Raw genomic sequence first — 21721 nt, 5'->3', positions numbered from 1 at the left:
CTCTTAAAGTCACTTAAATATTTAGCAGTTTTTACACTATGCGCTACAAATGATACTTCAAAGGAAATGCATCTGTTAGTTGCAGTAAGAGGTGTTTTGAAAAAGGCATTGAAATGCAGTTGAAAGTAGAGTTGGTAATGCAACCTGCCATTGACAATAAAGATAGAAATGAACTGAAAAAAATTGAAAACATATGCATGGACTTCAGGCACTCTTTTTAAGAACAGTCTCCAGAAACACTCAGGATCCTTCTCTTTTTCTTTGCAAAACCAGATCTATCATATTATCTTTCCTGTTTTTCAAACGAGGCACAGTTTATAGAAGGGATTAGTGGAGTGTACATTGCTTTTTCAGTGTTTTTGTATCCTGTAGCAATGTTCTTTTGAGACTGTGTCATGCATACAGGGTTGTTGGATAAAAAGATTATTGTGGAGTGAAAAATCTGAAAGAGAGTACATCTGGAAAAAAACCCCAAGATGGTAAGAACTTGAAGCCATGTTGGTTACAATCCATGTTACTTGGAGATTCTCCATCTTCAATAAGTGATATAAACAACTATTGCCCCAGTATGCCTGGTAAATAAGAGTCAGGTTAGGCAGTGAGATATTTGTTTCCTTCTCAGTTTAGAATTTTGAAGTCCTGTGTTAGGGAATCTGTCTAAATGCCTGGTGGTGGTGCTGGATGTGTGGACTTGCCTAACATTTAAAGGAATTCAGCTTTTACTGAATGTGCTAAAATCGCAAACGGTGTGAAGTGTTGCAGATCTAAACTAAAAATCTGTTGTCAGAAGTGCCTCCCATCTTATAACAAGCCAGTTTTACAATGTTAAGTAGTGAAAATGGTGAATAAGTTTGAAAACAAAAACCTCTTAGCTCTACTGACAACTGTGAAACTGCAGGAGAGGGTGAAGCTCAGCCTTAGTGCTTTCTGCCTCAAGACTAACTCAAACTGTTACATACAGAACTTTTGTTACTTTCCCTCAACTTTTAATGCCTTCCATTTAAAAAACTAAACAATCAAATCATTAATCAAGCATGGGATTCTCTTTTGAAAATATAAGTATTCTGGGATTTCCTAAACCAAATTTACTGTTGTTTGATTTTTAGGAGAAGGTGGGCAGTATTTAACCTGTCCAGTTACCTGCAAACAACCTGCATTTTCCTAGTAGCAGGATCTGTACATTATCTAACTGCACATTTCTTGCATTCTTGTCAGTCCTGTCCCATTCTAGGCAGTTTTCAATTATCTGGCTGTCTGACAGAAATTGAGAGCACTTTATCTGTGAACAGCAATGTTCTCTTGTTTCTCTTCACTCCACTGCATTTCAACACGTAACCACTTGTAAAGGGAAAGATACAGACAGTAGCTGACCAAGTTTTGAAATGTATGGATTTAGGTTCAGTTTTACTAGTGGTTTTTTTTCCTCTTTTCCTCCCTCCTTGCCACTCTCCCACCAGCTCTTCTGATTTATGCTGTATTTCCTAACTGCAAGGATCTCTTTCCCACCTGAAAATTCTGGTGCATTTTAGATGCCCAATATATGATTAAAATTTACTAAAATCAGAACTTCCCAGGTGTCTGAACTTGAGATTATTTACTGACAAATGAAAGTGTCTGGATAATTGTCCCAAGGGCTGGTAGGGTTTCTGTGTGTTCACAGTAGTCATGATACACTGACAATACTTGGAAATAAGGATCAGTTAAACTGGTATTTAGAATGCTGTTTAACTCCAGATTTCCTCCTTAACTGTGGGGAAGGCATTTAACTTCATTGTGGGTAGGTTTTCCCCCTGTAGTCAACCACACTGCTCTGCAGGTTTTTTCTGCAAACTGTATAAGCACTCACAGTCATCCTTGCATTGCTCACATAATGCAGTGTGTGTTAATAATATTACTGTACATTAGGAGTTGGTAATCCAGATTCAGTTCTATGGATTTTATTAACACAGGACTTTAAATGTGTTGTTTGCTTTATTGTTATACAAGTGACATACCAGAAATGTGAATTAAAAAGGCAAATAGGGCTAACATCAGATTTGCCTTCATGGGAATCGAACCAAGATTTTGCATCCCACAGTATTTCTGCAGAGTACTTTGGTTAATATTGAAATCCTGTTTCAAAAAATGGTGTGCATACAGTTTATTCTTGCAACTTACGCTGGATATTTGGTTTGAATTGCTGTAAATTCCCAAGAATTGGAGATGTCTAATCTCTATACAGTCTGTTGCAGTTTTATACATATCCTGGAAAATACTGAATAAGCAGTGTTAATTGTTTTTCTCCTTTTTTGTAGGATTTGTGTGTGATTGTCATTGTGCTGTACCACAGTGAAGAGGTATTTTTCACTTCAAGATACCTTGCATTAAAAGATCATGGTAGACAGCTTAATAGTTTCTTTGAGGTAAGTGATGCAGTAAAACATGTAAAATCTTATTTAATATGCTCTTAACACACTGCAGTAAATTTCAGTTTGGTGGTCTCTTGCTCTGCTGTTAAGTGTCTATCGTAGGAGGGTAAATAGAAATCTTGTCTCAAGACCAAATACTCAAGTATATGCATACCAGACATAGCATTCTTTGGTGATAGTGAAAAAAGAAAGTTCTCAGTGTTTGTTCATGCTTGGAGCATCTGTTAGTGTGTGCAATGTGATGGTCTGTACTACTAGAAAGTTCCTGTGTTTTTGATGAGGCTGAACAATTACAGTCACTGGGCTTAAATTGCTGATTTACATGTTTTAGTACCTGTGCTGCAATTCATTCATGGATTTGTCTTATGCATTCCTGAAACAGTTTGCCAGTGGGCAAACATAGGAAAGACCTTTCAAACAGCTTTCCTAACAAAGGAAACATTCAGCTGTTTTTAAGCTGGTCTGTCCGGTTCTGTCCTGTCCTTGGGCAAGCAGATTCAGAGCAGGCAGGCAGCCCTGATGCCACACAAACACAGGCTGACCTCCTGCAAAGAATGTCAGCTGAGTGCTCTGTCTTTGGGATGGAGTTACATTAACACCTCTGCTCCAACCTTGCTTCTCCTGAGTTTGAGACATCATTATTTGAATTGCAATTTCTCACCCTCCTAATATCCCAGGGCAGATTTTCCACCAAAATGGATCTGTCATACATTACTGACACTACTAATGTTATCTTTCCATGATGAAAGGTGGCCTGTACAGCTCCTCCCAAGCTGTCCCAGACATGGGCTGTTCAGCAGATTTGTGAGGAAGTTGGGAATTTGAGCCAAGAGCCATACCACACTGGTCACTACTGATCAGTACTGTATCAATCCACATTTGGCCATAGTATTCCTCCATAAAATGCAGCTACTAAGGGACAGCAACATCTGAGAGATCTGCTCTGGTACCCTCTAGCTTCATTCATGCAGAGCTAGCTGGCTGCACTGACTAGGAAGAACTCTGAGAGGTGGTCCTAAATGAGGTGTTAGATGGCAAAATTTTTCATGCTACTCCTCCAGTAGACCTAATATTGCTTGGCTTTGTGCTTGTGCCTCCCCCTCTTCCCCAGTTGTTTACATTTATGCTTATATATATGTCTATATTTTATGTTTTTATATTACTGGCAATTGGTGTTGCCAGTAAAAGAGTGAGACAGTTTAAAGTCTGACTTTGCTTGGCTCCAAGCAGTGCCTTAACTGAGAGCAGAGGTTCTTAGAGGCCTGAGTTACACAGCCAACAATCAGCTGCAATTGGTACCTCACCTGTTCAGGTATACTCGGAAGTTTTGCCTTATTTTGGGAAGCACTTGTTCTTTTTGGCTTTTCTGCACTCTGAGAATACCTGAACCAAACCCACTGAAATTGGAGAAGCCTATTTTTGTAGCTTGGGAGGCTTAAAGTTAGTCACGCATGACAAATAAAAAAGCCTAGTCCAGAGAAGTTAGCCAAAGCAAGCTGCTGAGGGAAATAACATTAAAAAAATTAAATTGCCACACACTGATTTGAAGCAAGAGGCTTACCTCAGGATAGTTTAAGTATTCCTGGCAAATTTTCTTTGTGTTTGAAACAGTAGCTTGATACCATTGTTTCTGACAGATCCAACTGCAGATACAGAAGCAAATCTAAAATCTCTTTATTGTCCTTGAGCCATGTACATGCAGATGGTGATTGCAGTACAACCTCCTTAAAGAATGGTCAGGAAAAGCCTGGCACAGAGTAATCACACATATACTAGAAATTTGCATTTTAGAACTGAAAACTTTAATCTGATAAGTAATTTGCTTTGAAGATTACAGTTCTCATTCAGCTCAGAACTCACAACCTTGTGCATGATTTCAGAATTTACACATGGAAATCTGTAGATTGTCAGACGGATCAGAAAAATCCTGTCCTGTTGAGGATGAAAGCATTCATTTCCTTATGGAAAATCTGAACTTTCTTTCACATGCTCTGAGGAATTATAGGGAGCAGAAGCCATAAGGGAGCATGGGTGCATAGGAAGATTTTGAGAAGGAAGTGAAATGTAATTTGAGAGGATCTAGCCTGGGTCTATCAGACACCGCACTCCACCTGCTTAGATGCTTGTCATTTTTCATTGTGAAGAGTTGGGAGATCACTGAAACACTTAGAAAGCAGATAGGCAGGTGAGCTGAAGACAGACTTGATGCTGTAATTTTGCAGTTTGGACGTCTGAGTTCCATGTCTGCCTTTGATTTCAAGTGTGATTTGCAAATCAGTTTATTCATTTGAGCCTCTGGCTTCCATGTACCACTGTGTGATTGGGCCCTGCTCTGAACTGCATGTTTTGACTCCTGCTGTGATTTCTTTATAGTGTCTTACACTGGCTCTGATTTCAGCCACCTCCTGTGTATTTTATCACAAATGATAGCTTTGTGAAATACCAGACTTCCTTCTAACACACTTTTTAAAGGGATTCTTTTTTTTTTTTTTCCTAAATTGACATGGCAGTAAAGAAGTAATGACTTTTTCTAGGCTTTAACTGGTTTATTGCTTTGATAGAGAGGGGCATAGATGGTGAGGTAATGATAGACCATGTGCAATCGGTGCTTACCTAGTGCTTCCTTTTGCAGTAGATTAGCAAGAACAAACACAGAAAACACAAGATGAACATTCTCCCTAGCAGAAGAATATTTTTATTGGTGGTATTTAAATGCTTAGTATTAAAAAAAAAAAACCTTTCTCCTTAGGAAATCTGTCTCAGAAAATACTTGAAATAATAAGAAATGTTTAAGCGATGTGTAGGGAGCAAAGGAAGGACCTGTGAATATTAAATACATCTGGATTAGATGTGTTAGGAAATTCATCAGGATTTTGTCTGGTCCTTTAGTTTGCACATGTATTTTGTATCCAAATCCATCAGTTTTACTTCTGCATTGAAATTCAGCAAATATTAGCAGCTTTACCCTTATAGTGGGTCTGAAACACACTCTTTGTAGACTGAAAAGTCAAACTCCTGGTATAAATGAAGATACCTTGATCCTTTTTGCCACACCTGTCCATGTTTCCTGATGAAGGGGCTTGTTAAAAAGAGACAAACCAGTCTCTGTTGCAAATTATAACAAACAAAAGACTGAGCTAACTGTGCCTAAGTTGTAACAGGCTCCTAGGAGTCACTGCAGTGGTGAGGTTTGACAGAACAGTTTGTTTGGGCTTGGTTCCCATTATGACTCTTTTCAGACTGAAGATGTGGGGATTGGGGTGATGCTTGGCTGCTTATCCTGAGTCTCTGGTGGGTTGTGTTCACTACTTTCCATCTTCTGTGCCCATTAGGTTATTCAATTTTCACAAGTGTTAGGCAGCTGGGGAAGAACCTATTTTTCTGTTTCCTGTGTGCTGGAAGTGGAGTGTTCAACTGTAAAATGAGGAGCCAGAGCTAGAAGCAGATGTGGTCCACAGATGGGTGAATTCTTACTTAGCACTTTAGAAAACTTGCAAAGCACATGTCAGCTTGACACCGAATGCTGAGGTGTTAAAATATGCACTGCCAGGAGTTTTTAAATTTAAACATAAAGTTATGTGTACTAATATCAATGGATTCTATTTGGTTCACTTCTGCTTTATAGCTGGACGAATCTATGTATGAACCTGGTTCATACATTCAGATATGATCCTGCTGTGAACAGAATCTTACAAGAACATTTCATACAGTTAAGTGAGTCTGCTTGGTTAGCAGTGGTATTCATGTGTTTAAATATTTTCTTGCAGTGTGAACCCTGTAAGATGTTGTAGATGTGTATTTTGTATTAGTGGTAATTATCTGTTCTGTTTCACTGTTTGCCTTTTCAGACTTCTCAGTTCCCTAGCAGTGCTGGGATTTCAGTTTGTCATCCCACAGCCTTCAATTGAACACAGAAAGGTAAGCATTAGAAACATTCAGACTTTGTGTACTGAAAGGTAAATGTGAAAACATTAGAGTGTAAAGCAATGCAATCTGAATAAAGTTCTGGGAATAAATGGCTTCTGTTTGTGCATATAGGGGTTTTTTGGTTCCTTTTTCTTTAAAATAAATATATATGTGGTTGAAAGAGGCTCATCATGGTTAATTAGCTGAGTCATTGTATGGAGTATTATAGTGCACAAATAGTTACTAAAACTTTGGAGCATTTTTGTCATGTAAGACATGGAAAAAAGAATTCCTATGAGTGAGAGCAGACACGGAGTGAGTAGAGAACCACCCAGTTGTTCATAGGCAGCTCTTTCTCTTGCAGAGATAGAAATGTCTGACACAGAAGCAGGACCCAAGCCACTCAGTTGCTATTCGAATTGCTAGAGATTGGAGCTGGAAACTGCTGGAATTTCCTGTTGTGCTCTTGTGGATGGTTCACTCATCCTAGATGTTGGCATCTCTAAGAAGGCTTGTACACTTTCCATCCTGCTCAGCATTAGTGAGATCTTGGCTGGAATCCTTGGGTTTTTTCACTACTTTTCAAGAAAGTAGTGGACAATTTGGAGAGAAACAGAAAACAGCAGGGATTATCCTTAAGAGATTTTAAAATCTTACCTCTGAGGGAAGTTTGGACAAATTCATATTGTTTATTCTAAAGTTTGGAAGACTGCTGCTGGAGGCAGATATAATCTTCAAATACTATTGAGTACTAAAAAGAAGGCTTTTTTTCTGTTTGGTGGAGCAGTTGAGAAGAAATAGATTTAAACTGAGGCAAAGGAAACTTAGGTTTGACATTAGAAAAAACTTGTCATGGTAAGGATATGAAGAAGATTATATTGACTGAATAATATTTAGAATTTCCATGATGTAGGTCTCTGTGAATATATTGGACAAATGTTTATCAGGAACAATGTGCAGGTGTTGCTGATTCTGCCATAGACCTGAGGCAAGATCCCTTGAATGCTGTTCTGTCTCTTCACACTCTCACCACATTCACTTAATATCAGTGTTGGTCACATATCATAATATCTGTTGGTATCTCATATCTATTGGTTTTCAAACACAACCAATTAATTATTGAAGGTATCAAATAACCTGTTTAAAAACAGGTTTGCTTTTTACTATAGATTTTTAAATAATAATCCAAGAGGTGTATTTTTTTGAAAACTATACTGTTAAAAGGAGGTAAAAGACAAGTTTGCAGGGTTTGCTTTTTCTTGTGTGCACGTGCCACTGTCTTTTGGGTAAAAAGTTATTTGGACAGTAGCCTCATAGGTATGGACTAGAAACCTGAAGCTGTCTGATTGTCAGAGTTCCAGAAGAACACAGAAGTCCTGTTAACTCCTTGTGCAGCCTATTTGTAAGACAAGTTAAATAAGGTCGGTAATGATGTGGTCTGAAACTGGCACAGTCCAGTCTGCAGCAAGCTGTCCAAGGGCTCTGTTCTAAACTGCAGGACAATTTAGTATTTTTGCCTATCTTACATCTCTTCTCTTTTGTTGTGCAGTTGAGATGGTCATGCTGCTGCTCTGGTTTCAGTACTCTGTCTGATTAGACATTCTTTTGTAACACTGACAGTGGAGAGATGATTCAGTCCAACTTCCAAATGGCCTTAGGGGGAATAAATCTACTAACTAAAATAGAGTAACTCAGAGAAATAATTGCTTCATTCTGGGAAGTCCCGGAATTAATTTAGATAAAATCAGATTCTTTGTTTTCAATTGAATGAGAAATGCCACGGGTCTGGAGTGTGTTCTGTACCAGTTACAGGGACTTAAGGCATAGTAACCACCTTAGAGACGTTCCTTTCACTGAGAACAAGGCATGAGTTTCCTAGTGACAATCTCACATGGGCCCCAAGGCTGGCTGTCTTTCTCAGCTCTGACCCTATGGGAGAGGGTTCTATTCATGCCAAACTCCATTTAGACTGGAACTTTATATTTATTACACTTTTCACAAACCTTCTGCCTCACCTATAAGCTCCAGACAAGAGGGGCTGTTACTAACTCTGAAGGCCAAATCAGTCATGTTTCTGAGTGGGAGTTCTCAGCTTTGTAGCTCTGGAAGTTCTTTTCTTTTCCTGCAGTAACCCAAACATGTATTTGCTGACATCTCCCATGTATTTCTGGATGGATGTCTCTGCTATTTGGCAGAGTTCTTTCTATATGAGAGCAGGTCAGTTGTGCAGAAAGAAAGAAAGGGAGAGGAGGAGGATGAGGGATTTGATGAACAATTTTAGCAACATAGTGAATAGTGAAAGTGGTGTTTGCTAACTTTCATATACACACTCAATGGGCACAGTATGGGGAATCAAATAACTAGAGCTGAAGTCTAAGGAAACATTAGACCATACCCCAGTTCTTCCTGTGCGTTTATTTTGCATTAAGCTAAGCATGACTGATGCTTGAACCTGCAGTATTGGAGAGTGCATGGAATCTGTGTTGTGCACCCTGCTTAGGGTTATTTTGCCTCTATAGATAGGGAAATAAAAACAGAGAATTGGATTTGAGTATTTGGCTGAGTGATTCATTTAAATATTTCCAAATAGTCTAGATTTTTTTCTTACCCTTAAAGTTTTGGGAAAATTTGGTAAAACCCAGGACAATCCCCCAGAGCAGTTGATGGAAATCCAGTTGTAAGTTTAGGCACCTACAGTTCAGCTGAGATATTATTTTAGGATTTGAGTACACTTAAAAACATTGCGAGATACTATTTTCTGGTTTTGGTTTGTTTTGTTTTTTTTAATATCTTGGTAGTTTTTTTATCTTTTATTCTATTTTTTTAAAATACACATTTGAAGTCACACGAGTTTCACTGGCTCACACAATATAGATTTTTCAACAAAAATCTGTAGTTCACTCTAATTTGTAGGAGTTTTTTTTTCAATTCAGTGTATTACAACTGTTTAAAGCACCACTTGGCTACTCTTGACTTAGTGACATGTTTAGGAGCTTAACATGAGGAAAGAAATTGATCTTATCAAGCAGCATTTTTTTTGCTTGTTTTTTTAATTTTAAGGCAAATTTCATCAACCAAATCTGGAAGAGCAGAACTCAGCAGGTTGCTTCCTCAGATGCACACACAAAAATCTCTTTCTGGCATAAGGGCATGAGACTGATAGCTAGAAGAATGAGCCAAATTACTTCCATAGCACGGAAGTGCACATATTGGAATTAAGACTTGGGGAAATGACAAAACCAAATGAGAAAGTTGTGGGAAAAGCTTTGATTGGGCAATATTTTCTGCTTTTAGACTTTGTTATTTTTGAGTGGAAGTCTTGGAAGCTTGTCAGACGTATAAAGTCACAATTGACCAGTTCAGACTTTCTAGTTCCAGAAATACATGGCTACCTGAGATTTATATAGAAGTAACTTTTAAGCTTCTTTACTTGAATCAACACTGTCTCTGCTGTCAGAAGTGCACAAAAACTGAAAACAAAACCCATCTTTATATGTTCCTACATCTGAGTTTAGGGCACAACTCTGTTAATCCTATCTCTGTAAATTGCACAGGTTTGTACAGTAATGTAAATACATTAAATGTGTTATGTTCATTAGATAGAAATAAAAATTCTTATGCAAAGGACTGTTACGTGTTTTTGCTGAAGACAGGAGTTGCAGTGTTGGCTGGAAGTCTCTTGGAGCTTTTTTAAAATAATCTAACTTATTTCCTCATGCATACTGTGTAATTTCTAAAATCAAGTGTACTCTGTAAGGCCGAAATACTCATCAACAATAGGATATAAAGGGGAAATGTTATGTGAAACAAAATAATTGCCACTTACCTTTTAAAATCAGCCAAGGTCTCTGCAGCTGGATAAAATGAAATCTTTCTTACTGTTTGAACAATTAATTTGCCTTCTCCTCACTACTGGACATATGAACAGCCCTGCTGCTGCTCATGATGTAGTCAAGCTCTGTTCTCCCTCCCTGTGCTTGTTTTATTGAAATTTAACCTTATCTGATAAGTGTCATACTGTGGTGAGCTGAAGGTTAACTATAAACAGTCCTTCTCCTAGACAACCATTGAAGTCTGTTCCCAATTTTCCAGAAGTCACTCCTGGGTGGATTTTTGACTAATCATATGTTTCTGTGTTAAGAAAGTAAACTGTAGTTATAGTTATGCCTTATTCGTTTTAGCAAAACTGGTAATGTAAACAGTAACAAAATCTGCCCAAATAAAACTTCTGACATAAATATTGCTTTGTTTTAACATCTTGCTTCTGTTATGGCACTAAATAGGAGCGTTGAAGCAATGAAATTGCTTTGAATTTATCCGTATCTTTTTGTCACTCAGTTGTAGATAGGTATTGAGTTCAATGAAGGTGCAGTGTCTTAACAAACTGATTTTTATTGTATAGAATCAGTGTCAGGATTTATTTTTACAAGTTTTTCATTGGGGCAATACAATACTGTTAAAGAATTCTGAGCTTCTTTGGGCTGAGTATAATTACTTTCTGCTGGCTCAAAATTAAAGAAGAGAGAAACTTGATGTTATCTCTGTCAGACACACAATGTTTCTATGAAAAGCAACTATTTATCAAGTGAATGTGACTATACTCCTCACAGAATTTTGAGATTAATGAGCTTTGGGATGTGTGTTGGGGTTTGTTGGTTTGGGTTTTTTTGGCTGCTTTTCCCCTCTCTCTTGTGTTGGATTCAAATACCCTTGTGGAAGGGTCATCACTGCTAAGTCAAGAGGAATTAGGAACAGCATCTGGGATCAGATGCAAGAGCTGAGGGAGAAGAGTGGAACAGGGGGAAGAAAATGTGGCCAAGATCTCTGATTTGGTCACAGTGAGCAGTTTGAGGAGTTCAGCTACTTGAACACTCTCTAAGAGAGTACAATGTGGAGCATGAAGCAAGTCTGCTATATCCTTGAGACGCTGGAGGAAACTGGAGTAAGACAAAGTAGTTAATATCTAAGCTTGGCTTTTGGCCAGGCACCAGGACTAAAGCCTAACAGGTGTAAGGAGCACCCTGGGACCTCCACTACAGCTGGTCACCACCTTGCTTTTAAATAAACCCCAAAGCAGAGGACTGGAAGGGAGGGCTGTGTTCTTTGCACACAGGCAGGGTGGATCTCTGCCCCACAGTAACTCAAGTCACTGCTAGTGTAAATTAGTAAGTAGTCACGTTACACTGACAAGTGTCACTTGTCAGGATTTGCTGAGCTGGAACTCAGCTCTTGCTAACAGAGCTACTGCAAAGCCACTGGAGTCTGGCTGGATGGGCTGTCTAACTAAACTGGATTGCACTGGACAGGCTAAATCACTGGATTTGCACAGCTGCTGTTCCTTTGCAACGAATGGTTAGAGGTGTCACCCCTTCTTCTCTGGTAATATTTTTGTTTATAGGATAACTGCTGTCCATTATGACTGCATTTCCATATTTATCACTCGTGTAAAACACTTCAAACTACAAAGGAGTCCATATTTCTCTTGGAGATTTTTACTTGTCAGTATATCTGCTTGCCTTCAGCACAGATGCTTGACTTTAACTGTACAGATATACACCTGCTCCTTTCATAACCTTTGGTAAAACAGAGTCTTCCTAGCTGATGATGTTGGTATTCTAATTGCAGTTTTCCTTAGGAAACAGGGGATGTGATTTAGACCATGACAAGACTTTCCCTTTAAAATTAGCCTTTTGGTACAACAGAATATTTAGAACAATAGCTGAAAGAATTTTCTTGCTATCTCTGTGTTGTTACTAATTCCCTGTCCTTGATGTTGTGGATTAAAGTGGTTAGGAAATTAAATTTGTCTTTGTTTGTGGAAAGGAGACATTATTTTATGTGAATATACTCTTTGAAAAATCAAGGCCAATATTTTTGTTGTTTTTTACTTGCTTTATCAAGGACCTTTGAACTTTTATTTTTATCTTTAAATGAAAAAATACTGACTTCTTTAAACTCAGAGCAGGAGTTCTGTGTTTTTCTGGAAGATGAAAATATCACACTTCCAGTTGGATTCCAGTGCCAGTGAGCTTACAGGGTCATAGATAAGTTTCTCATCTTCCTTCAGAGGAGTTCTGTCCAAGCTTTGGATGAGAGTAGTGATAAAGAAGAGAAGCTTTTTGGATTCACAGATGAGTTCTGTTAGGGAATGTTGCTTTCTATTTTATGACAGCTTGTCCTCTCTACTTCTGGAGTGATGGCTGGATGACTCACCTAGAGATCTGGAGAGGTGTTACAGCAATTACAGAATAAATAAAACATGTATTTCTACCAGATGTGGATCCCAAAGAATTTTTCTAAGTGTAGAAACAAATAGAATGGCAACAACTTCATCACAGCTGTAGATGGCTGGCCTGGAGGAGGCCAAGGGTAGTATAAACTTAGGCCTAGGCCTATGACCCAGGCCACAAATGATAGTGAATGGTGAGGGAATACTTCTCAAAATAAAGAAACCTAATTTGTGATATAGTGAGGGCCTGATTGTTATCATCTTTACCTTCCTGTAAATGAGAAGCAATGGATAAGGAATGGTTGTGTAGAAGTGGTAGAAGTGAGGTCAGGAGTGAGCTGTCTGTTACTTGAAAGCACTTAATGGTCTCACAGAAGAGTGGAAAGAAATCTCTTCATTAAAACACTAATCTGCCAGAGTGCAATGGAGGTGGTCTTGGTGTAAAAAAATTAGCTAAACTTTGGGGAAGCTTCAAGCTTTGTTGGCACAAAAGCTGTTCTGAACCTTTTTCAGAGCTGTTTACTTTCTGGACTATTCGAATAATGTTAAGGTTTCTTCAGATGTGGTCAGAGTTGGTTGAAGGGGCAGTTAAGCTGTCCAAGCATTGTAACTCCCTTTAGTGATTTGTGAATACAAAGGTCTTCTATTTCCAGGCTTTTTAGCCCTTTAATCTTCGCAGACACAGATGTTCAGACAGAGATTTTATACAAAGAACGGAAACCCAAATCGTTTAAGCTGGTAATATTTACACTTACCACGTACTGTAAAATTCAAATGGTTTACTGCTTCTCTGATTAAAGGCTTCCAAAATGCACTGAAGGATTAAAAGAGCTGAGCACACGAACCAGGCAGACATGTACACATTGTGTCATGATGTTTTGTTTGGCCTCTGCTCCATTTTTCTGCTAGTCTTGAGAGAAGTTATCTGCAAGTTTTAGGGGGGGTGATAGATTGTTTTTTATCAAGCCACCAATGCCCCACATGTTTCTTATAAGAGGGATAGAAAATATGGTTGTTTCAAATGAACATACATAAAATAGACTGTAAAGCCTTGCTGCTGGGAAATTGTCATAGCTATATAGGTATGGACTTTATTGGAAATCAGCTGAGCTAATGCTGGAAGAATACTCCTTTAAGATGCTTAGATTGGTGAAGGAATTAAAGGAGTTCTATAGATGTGTTTACAACACTGGCAGCGAAATACAATAATGTTATACTTGAACAGGTTCTAAAACTAAACTATCATTCTCTCAGCCCATTCAAAATTTGGCATGCTCTGCCCTGAGCAGCAGTTCAGGTCTCATTTCTGGAGTCTGGCTGCTTTTGTTTTACACTCTTGAAATTTCAAGAAGGTGAAGTCCAGCTCTTAGCCTGTGGCTCGATTATTGATTCATATAATCATGAAAGATGAATGTTCACAAAGAATGCTGTGTTCATCATCTCAAGTATGACATATGCATTTTAAAGAGTATCAATATACTGTTTTACTGTTGTTTTGAATCCTCAGTCAGGCTGAGCCTGGCTGTGGTAAAAGCTGCATGCATGGCCTTTGTGACAGGCTGTGCCCTAGTGAAATCTTTAATTAGTCAGAACTGTAAGATAGAGAATGTGCAGCCCTGGAGTAATGGAATAAATAAGGAGTCATGTTTTCAAAATGCCTTGATACTCCTTTAGTAACAATGGGGACAGTCTGGTGTCACAGTGTGGGTTATCATGGGTGGGGTAATGAGAAGTAGGACTATGGAAGAGACAATGAACAAACACCTAAAAGCCTGAAGGGTTTTGGGGAATATTAACAGAATTTACAGGGGCTCTTTGCTCTGGGAAGCACAGGACAAAGAAGGTAGTAGCAGCTGAAAGTGAGCTGCTGTTAATTCCACTTTGCATCCAGTATATGAATATGGGTTAACTCAGTGAATACCACTAGTGGCATTTTTCTGAGCAGGTGATAAAATGTTCTTCTGGATACAATTTCTTTGCCTTTGGGTGAAAGTAATACCATAAAGCTTTGAGAAACACACATTTATGCCTGTTATAACCCTTTCAGATGTATATTTAGGAATATGATGTAGTTAATTTGTTCATGAGTCCATTTCCATTCTGGGCATTTACCCAGAAAAAAGAATTACTGGATAATATGTTAAATCTATGGAATCTAATAACATTATTGTATCTAAACTGAAATGGTAAGAAATACCAGAAATGTCTCAGTTTAGATATCTCCAGGGTTAAAGCTTGCCATTGTCTTGTATCCCTTTTCACTTTTGAATTTGGATTGCTATAGCGTGCTTAATATCTACAGAATACTTAGTAACATGGGCTGAGGCTATAACAGCTTAATTATGTAGCTGGCTGAAAAGTATATACTGTCACCAAGCATTATAATCATTATTACTGTGAAATTCCATCATTAATTCATATTTGGAGTACGGTATGCAGCACTGCACACCCGTGTAAGAATATAGGAGTGGAAAAGGCGCTGAGAATGAGGAATTCCTTACAAAAAGAAACTGAACAGATTAGGACTGCTGAATTTCAGAAAGAGATCCTGGAATTGGATTGTGTTAGCAATTGCAAATCAGACAGTATAGTATGGTGAAGGAGAACACAGAATGATCATTCTTCATTTATCACAAACTAAAATTTGGGAGACATAGTGGAATTGTCAGGCTGCATGTATGACCAGAGCAAAGAGAAGCACTTTTTTAATACAAAATATATAATCTTTTGGAAGCAAGGATTAAAAACACGCTAAAAACTGTATTAATTGTATTCATAGAGAGTAAGTCCAGCAGTGGATATGAGAAACAATTGCATTATGGTCTTTAGCTGAAGAAAACCCTTAAATTAGTGATTAGCTGTAAGCAGAAGGTCCCTGGATACTGCCGAGTATGTCCTGGTTCTTACATTGTTTCCTAAAGTTTTGCTTCTTCCACTCAGTCAGAAACACAGTACTGAGTTAAATGGACCTCTGATCTAAGCATTTCCCCCTGCTTACTTTTCTGAACAGTAATTTGTATTTAAGCTACAGTTTAATAGAGTGAAGTGCCCTACCTACAGTGTTTAAAATTAGTGTTTGTCAGATCAGTAAACCATTTTCTGCCATTGTCTTCCCACACAAGTTATGCTTTAAATAGTTGTGGCTTTCAGTACAAGTGATGATTCCTCTTCAGGGACATTCTTGCATAGTATAATTTCAACAATTGCTGCTGAAATCCTGAGATGTGGATTTTATTTCTAAATTCTGACAGAGGCAGCACTAGAAATTGGCATTGAATTCTATACCTTGTGTACTCCTACTTTTTGCTGATTTTTTGATTCTAGGTCACCTAGAGGAGGAATCAATCATGAACTATGGGAAAGTAGATTAGATGGGTTAGTTGATCTCTCTCTTTTTTACAGGCTGTGTAATTCTCTTAAATAATTTACTCCCATGAATTTAATTTGGCAAGAAAATTCAGTTTGCATTTCACTTATTCTCCAGTGCAGGCTCAGTCTCTTCCTTTCAGTGTGCTTTTAATGGGTAGTTCTTAAAGCAAGAGAAGGAGGGACTTAATGTCAGGGATCTCTGTGTATGTGGTGTGTCTGAGATGTTCTAAAACACTTCAGCTGAATCCTGTAGCTACCTGTAATTTCTTGGCATTATCACAGAGCTGAGGCAGGATTTCTTCTTTCTACTAAGTTACCTGGAAACCACAGGATCAAAGGAGGGGAACTGGTCTGTAATTCTGCTCCTGTGCCCTGGGGAAGGGTCAGTGACACCTCGTTTTGCCTGTTAGAGCTGTAGGATTGGTATCAGTGCTGCCGGGGATCTCCTCAGGCAATTTGTACCCAGGCTTTGTTTGCCTTCTCTCTGAGTAGTTTTCCTCCTTTAATTCGGATCACCTTTGATTAAATTTAAATCCGAGTGGTTATTCACGTGTTGGCTATAAGCAAGAACAGTTTGCTGCAAAGAGAAAAATAACAGCTCTTGGTATTTATTTATGTAAACTGTTTGGAAGTGTCATTATTGTCCCCTCTGTTTTTCATTTCTTAAACTAAGCAGCTTCAGTTTATTCAGACTTTCATAGTAGAATTCACTGAGTAGATTATGCCATCAATCACATCATCTCCTCTAAAGATTCATCTGTAGCCCATATCTTGCTGAAAGTAAGAAAACAGTAGAAAAAGTAAGAAAATAGAAGTTCATAACCTGATTCACTACTGAAAATTCCCATCCCAATTTTTTTTTCTTACAATTAAGTAGCATTAATCAATTTGTCTATCAGTAGAAGATATTATAATGTCACTTAAAAAAAAAAATGTTCTTCCTTAATTAGCTGAATTAAACCTTCTTGTGCTGTGTCTTAAACTCTCACTATGAAGATTAGGGGGTGTGAAATTACCTTCAGTCATATGAAGTATCATTTTATCTGAACCAATTCTTGCTGCAATGAAGTTTGGCAGCTAGAAGGTTCTCTCTGTAGCAGGTTGGCACTTTTCATTATTCAGCTTCTATTTCTGCAAAATGGTACATTTCTTATGTTAGTGAGAACTTGAATTGCTTGTAGGTTATAGTTTATATTTGTTGCCTGCGTGAGTGTCTTTGGCATTTTAAAAAAAAGGTGTACTGAACCATTGTGGCAATGATCAAGAAGTAGTCCAAACAAGTCAAACCTTGTCTGGCAACAAAGGACTATTAGTTTTACAGTAAGTAAATTTTGCTGCAGACTTGAGTTCAGACCAGAAAAGTGTCCCTGTGTGTAGTCACTACCATTTTATATCTGAGGCAGAGCACATTGATGAATAGTGTAAGTATGGGCAGTGAATATTCACTGGAAAAATCACAAACTGAAGAACAGCCTGTTTAGTTGGTCAAAGTGTGAGCCAGTGGTGTTCTGTTACTGGATATGAAAGCAGTTGTAGCAGCCAGAAAGACCTTGCTTCATGTTCTAAGTTTGACATTATGTGGTATTAGGTTGTACAGGCTATTGATTTTAAAGGCTGATGCCAAATGGGGCACGCACAGCAAAGAAAGACATTAAATATGGAGACATCTGCTTCTGTTTTCAAATAACATGGGAGAAATGGGTAACATATCACACTAATGCAGATGCTTTTTATTAATCAGAAGTTATAATTAAATGCAGTGTTTTCTGTGATTGGTGATGAAAGTGTGAGAGCAATCTCAGAGAGGGGAAATGTTTCAGATTATGTAGACCACAACTGACTATTACACAGCAGCACCACAAACCCTGTGCTGGCTTGGCTTGTTGTATTGTAGTGCTGTATTGAACCCATGTTTGCAAACCACGTTCCAGCCCAGCCTGGGATATCTGCAGGCAGCTGATGAGGAGTGTGTGCTCCCTGGCAGACCAGGGCACAGCTCAGCTACCACTGAGGGGGCTGGCATGGGAGACTTAAGTGTGGAGATGGTAATCTTTTGCTGTTAATAATAATTGAGGCAAAATTATTAATGGAAGTTATGGGTTTAGGTTCTTATTCTGTGAAGGGGGGAGAAGTGACAGACAAGGCTGTCTTTTCAAAGCTCATTTTGAGGTAGCTGCACTGGAATAGGGCTGGAGAGGTATGGCAAACATGTTTGTGGACAGTGCCATTTCTCGTCCTCCAGTCGAATTGATATGTGTGTGTGCTGATAAAAAGCTTGTTCAGATAGTAATAAACTGCTTAAATGATGCTCATTTAAAAGAATGTTCTGCATATTAATAAGTGTGAGAATCAGATACTGGGAACCTGCTTTAGAAACTTGTGATTCAATTAGTTGGTCAAGAGAAGCAAGAGAAACACTGCAAGTTTGAGTACTTTGCTCAGTGCAAAACACTGAGAAATCCTGACTATATCTAGCTCCAAGAATGGGTAAATGCTGAGGAAACCACAGGGAGATGGGGATGGGTGATTGTAACTTCCTGGCTGCACTGATACCTTTCCAATCACAAGGTCAGGACGTTTAAAATATTTGTCTTGTGGGGTTAACTGTCCTTGTGGAGAGACCCTGCCCTTCCTAATCCTTCCTAGCTTTTTCTTGAGAAGGATCCTCTCCCCTTGGGGTTCTTTCTTTCACTTCCCTTGTGCTGCTGAATGTTGAGTATGGACTAAGTGGCACTGAACACCAGAGACCAACAATTTGTCCCATCTTTTATTGAGTTTGATGGGAATGTAGGGTTGAATGGGTCATGCTGAAGTGGTAATGTGGGGACTGGGGCAAGTGTGGTAATATAGGAGTTAACTATAGCAACATTTTTGGTTGGTTGGAAATCAGCCTGTCCTCTTACATTGCCTTTGTAAAAAGTTCCACATTAGATAGGAGTTCCTGAAATATTATTGCAATCACCAGCACTCTCCATTGTTGAGGCATCAGAGTTCAGCAGAGCAGTGAGTGTCTGTTAACTCAATTTCATTACCAAAAATGACCTTATTTCCTGCTTTTGGTAATATTAAAACACATTTCCAAGCTTTGCATCATGCAATTTTTCCATTGCTGAGAACAAAGAAAATCTATTTGTATCCAGATAGTCCAAAAGAAAACCCAAAACCTAACCCAACCCAAAAACCACAACCAAACAATAAAACCACCACATAACCCCCCAAACCCAGAAGAACCAAACCCAAACTTTTTGTCAGAATGGTTGATGGCTGTAGGAGACGTCCTCCTATACTGGCAGTCCTTTGACAGGCAGAGAATTAGACAATGCTGTGTCATTCCATTTCACTCGTGAATGGCTGAAGCCCGAGGTCCTCGTGCTCCCGTCTGGTTGCAGTGTGAATTCCGATTGCTAAGCGTGTGTGTTGTGTCTGCAGGTTCCGCAGAGGATAGAAGAGCAAGGCGATGCGGCTGAGGACAGCAGTGCGGGAGTGCCGGGGCTGTGGGGCAGCTGGGGCCCGTGGTCCGCCTGCTCTCGGAGCTGCAGCGGGGGGGTGATGGAGCAGACGCGGCCCTGCCTCCCCGCCTATTACCGGGAGCGGGGCTACCGCCGCCCGGGCCGCCACTTCCCGGCCTCCGAGCGGCCTCTGGCTCCCCAGAGCAACCACCACGAGGACTCGCTCTCTGCCTACCCCGGCCACGTCGTCTCTGCCATCCGCACGTCCGTGCCGCTGCACAGGAGGGAGCAGCAGCCGTGGGCAGCGCTGAGGAACAGCAGCCAGGGCGGCCGGGCCGCCGCCAGGGGCAGCCGCCACTCGCAGGGGCCCCGGCACGGCCCCAGGCCGGACAAGAGGTACGAACCTGCTCCCGCTCCTCCCTCCGCAATGGCAGCGCAGCTCAGCGCTTCCACAGCACAGCTCTTGGAGACTGAGACTGCCTTGTACACTGCTAGCGCCTTCTGGGGCACGCTGCCCGCCCTTGACTACTTACAACTTGTCCGAGGGCAGATGTAATTCTACTATTGTGCTAAGCAGATTATCTCACTTCCCTTTAAGATTTATGATTTATTGAGAGATTTCTCCTTTTCTGCTGCACTTTCATTTGACTTTTCCATTAAATATCAGAACAAATATATATATATAACTGTTCTATAATTGTATTCTTCAGCAGCCAGTCTTTATATGAATTGGTTGAAAAAAATTTAACTTTTTTCATAAAGGATGGTCAACCGTCTGTTGGCTTTATTTCTACTCAAGACTCTAGTTTTGTTTCATATTTCTATTTATTGCCTGTTTGTTTTCTCTTTTTTCTTTTTTTCTTCCTACCACCTCTTTTAGCAAAATTTCCTGTTTGAAGAGAATTTAAAAATGTGGTTCTTTAATATATAGAATATTTTAAACACTGTATATGTTTTTATTAATTTCCTAGTAACAGTCCTTAAGGCTGGGTGGAGCTGTGCTGTTACAAGTAATTCCAATTAATTTTCCACTTCGGGAGAAACACTTCTTTATTCACTTAGATACCAATGTATCAGATTTTTTATATATATGTTTGAAAGGAAAATGGATGTGTTTCCAGTTTGGAGACTGTACAGAAGAGGCATGGAGATCCCCTGGAATGGACCGCTCCTTAAGTGTCTGTTCTCTCTTTCCTCTGAATATGTATTGCCGCAGCTCTCTGGTTCTTTCCCTCTCGGTTCCCTTCTGGGAGATGCATGAGGAGAAGTTTTTTGGGGGAGCTGACAAAAAAAACCCAAACCAAACAAAACAGAAAACACCCCAGTCTCCCCCACATGCATAACCAAAGAAACCTTCCTTCATACCATCTGCCTCTTTAAGATTCTTAGTGAAACAGTCAATTGTAATTCCTTTTTTAAAGATATTTTGCTGTCCTTAACAACATAAGAAAGAATTACCTTGAGGCAGTATTCCAGCCTGACTGGAATGAGACAGTAGAACTCTGTTGCTGCTGATAAAGACATTCTCAAGCCCTGCAAGAAGCTTTGTCCACATAAAAGAATACTTTAACATAGATTTAACCTGTTAAGCTCCTGCCTGTCTCAGTGAAGCATGAGTCTCAAAAATTGGGAGCAGCTGTTCAGATGTTGATCTTCTCAGGTGTTGTCAATTTCCTTTGTCACTGCTTTGTCTTTCTGTCAAACCCATGGAAATGAGAGCCTAGACCTGTTGAGTATAAACTCAGTTTGGCACTGATGGTCTTACAGAAACTCAGGGAGTGCTAGAGACAGGATTAGTAGTGCTAACATTGGTGCATTGAGGCAAAAGTCATGTGTTTTTTTTCTGTTTTCCTACTTAATAATTAGCTATAACTCACTTCTGTTCTGGGCTGTGCAGTGTGGCAGCCCCAGTTGTGGTGTGTGGCTGGGTTATTGCTGATGCTGGGAGCCTGGCCTTGAGCCGTCAGCACAAAGTCATCCCAAGGCTCTTTGCTGTAGCCCTTGGCACCTCTGTGTCCAGGGGAATCCCAGCTCTGCAGCAGCCTCGCTGTCTCTGCTGGCCTTCCATCCCCACCAGCTGTCCCTTGCTGCTCTGCTGGCCTCTGCAGGCCAGCACACTCTGGAATGGTTTGGAACAATCCAGGATTGGCTGGGACGTGAGATGATGGTGAGCAGAAAATGATACTGACTGTGTGCAGAACTGAAGCTGTGTTATTGCCTAAGAAATGCCTTGTCATATGAAATACTAAAATGCTTACTTTCCTATATGATGGAGGCGTTTGCTTTTGAAAATTCTTGTGCTTTCCTAAGCACAGTACAAGCTTCTGTACCACAGTTGATTTTCCACCCCCACACACTCT

General features: G+C 39.6%; 1 protein-coding gene across 2 annotated transcripts in view; it reads left to right on the top strand.

The window, feature by feature from the left end:
* THSD4 (thrombospondin type 1 domain containing 4) overlaps window positions 1–21721 on the top strand; it is a 238897-nt gene that overhangs the window by 17104 nt on the left and 200072 nt on the right. For both annotated transcript variants that reach the window (XM_058846880.1, XM_058846881.1), the window contains exons 2-4: window positions 2295–2402; window positions 6257–6326; window positions 19342–19757. In XM_058846880.1, coding sequence (XP_058702863.1) covers window positions 2374–2402; window positions 6257–6326; window positions 19342–19757 — 515 coding nt within the window. In that variant the 5' untranslated portion in view covers window positions 2295–2373. The remainder of the gene's footprint in view (window positions 1–2294; window positions 2403–6256; window positions 6327–19341; window positions 19758–21721) is intronic.

Source organism: Poecile atricapillus, chromosome 11 (genome assembly GCF_030490865.1).
Source record: "Poecile atricapillus isolate bPoeAtr1 chromosome 11, bPoeAtr1.hap1, whole genome shotgun sequence".
Taxonomy (NCBI): Eukaryota; Metazoa; Chordata; class Aves; order Passeriformes; family Paridae; genus Poecile; species Poecile atricapillus.
Note: the sequence above shows the minus strand (reverse complement) of the source record. Positions and strands in the feature narration are given on the sequence as shown.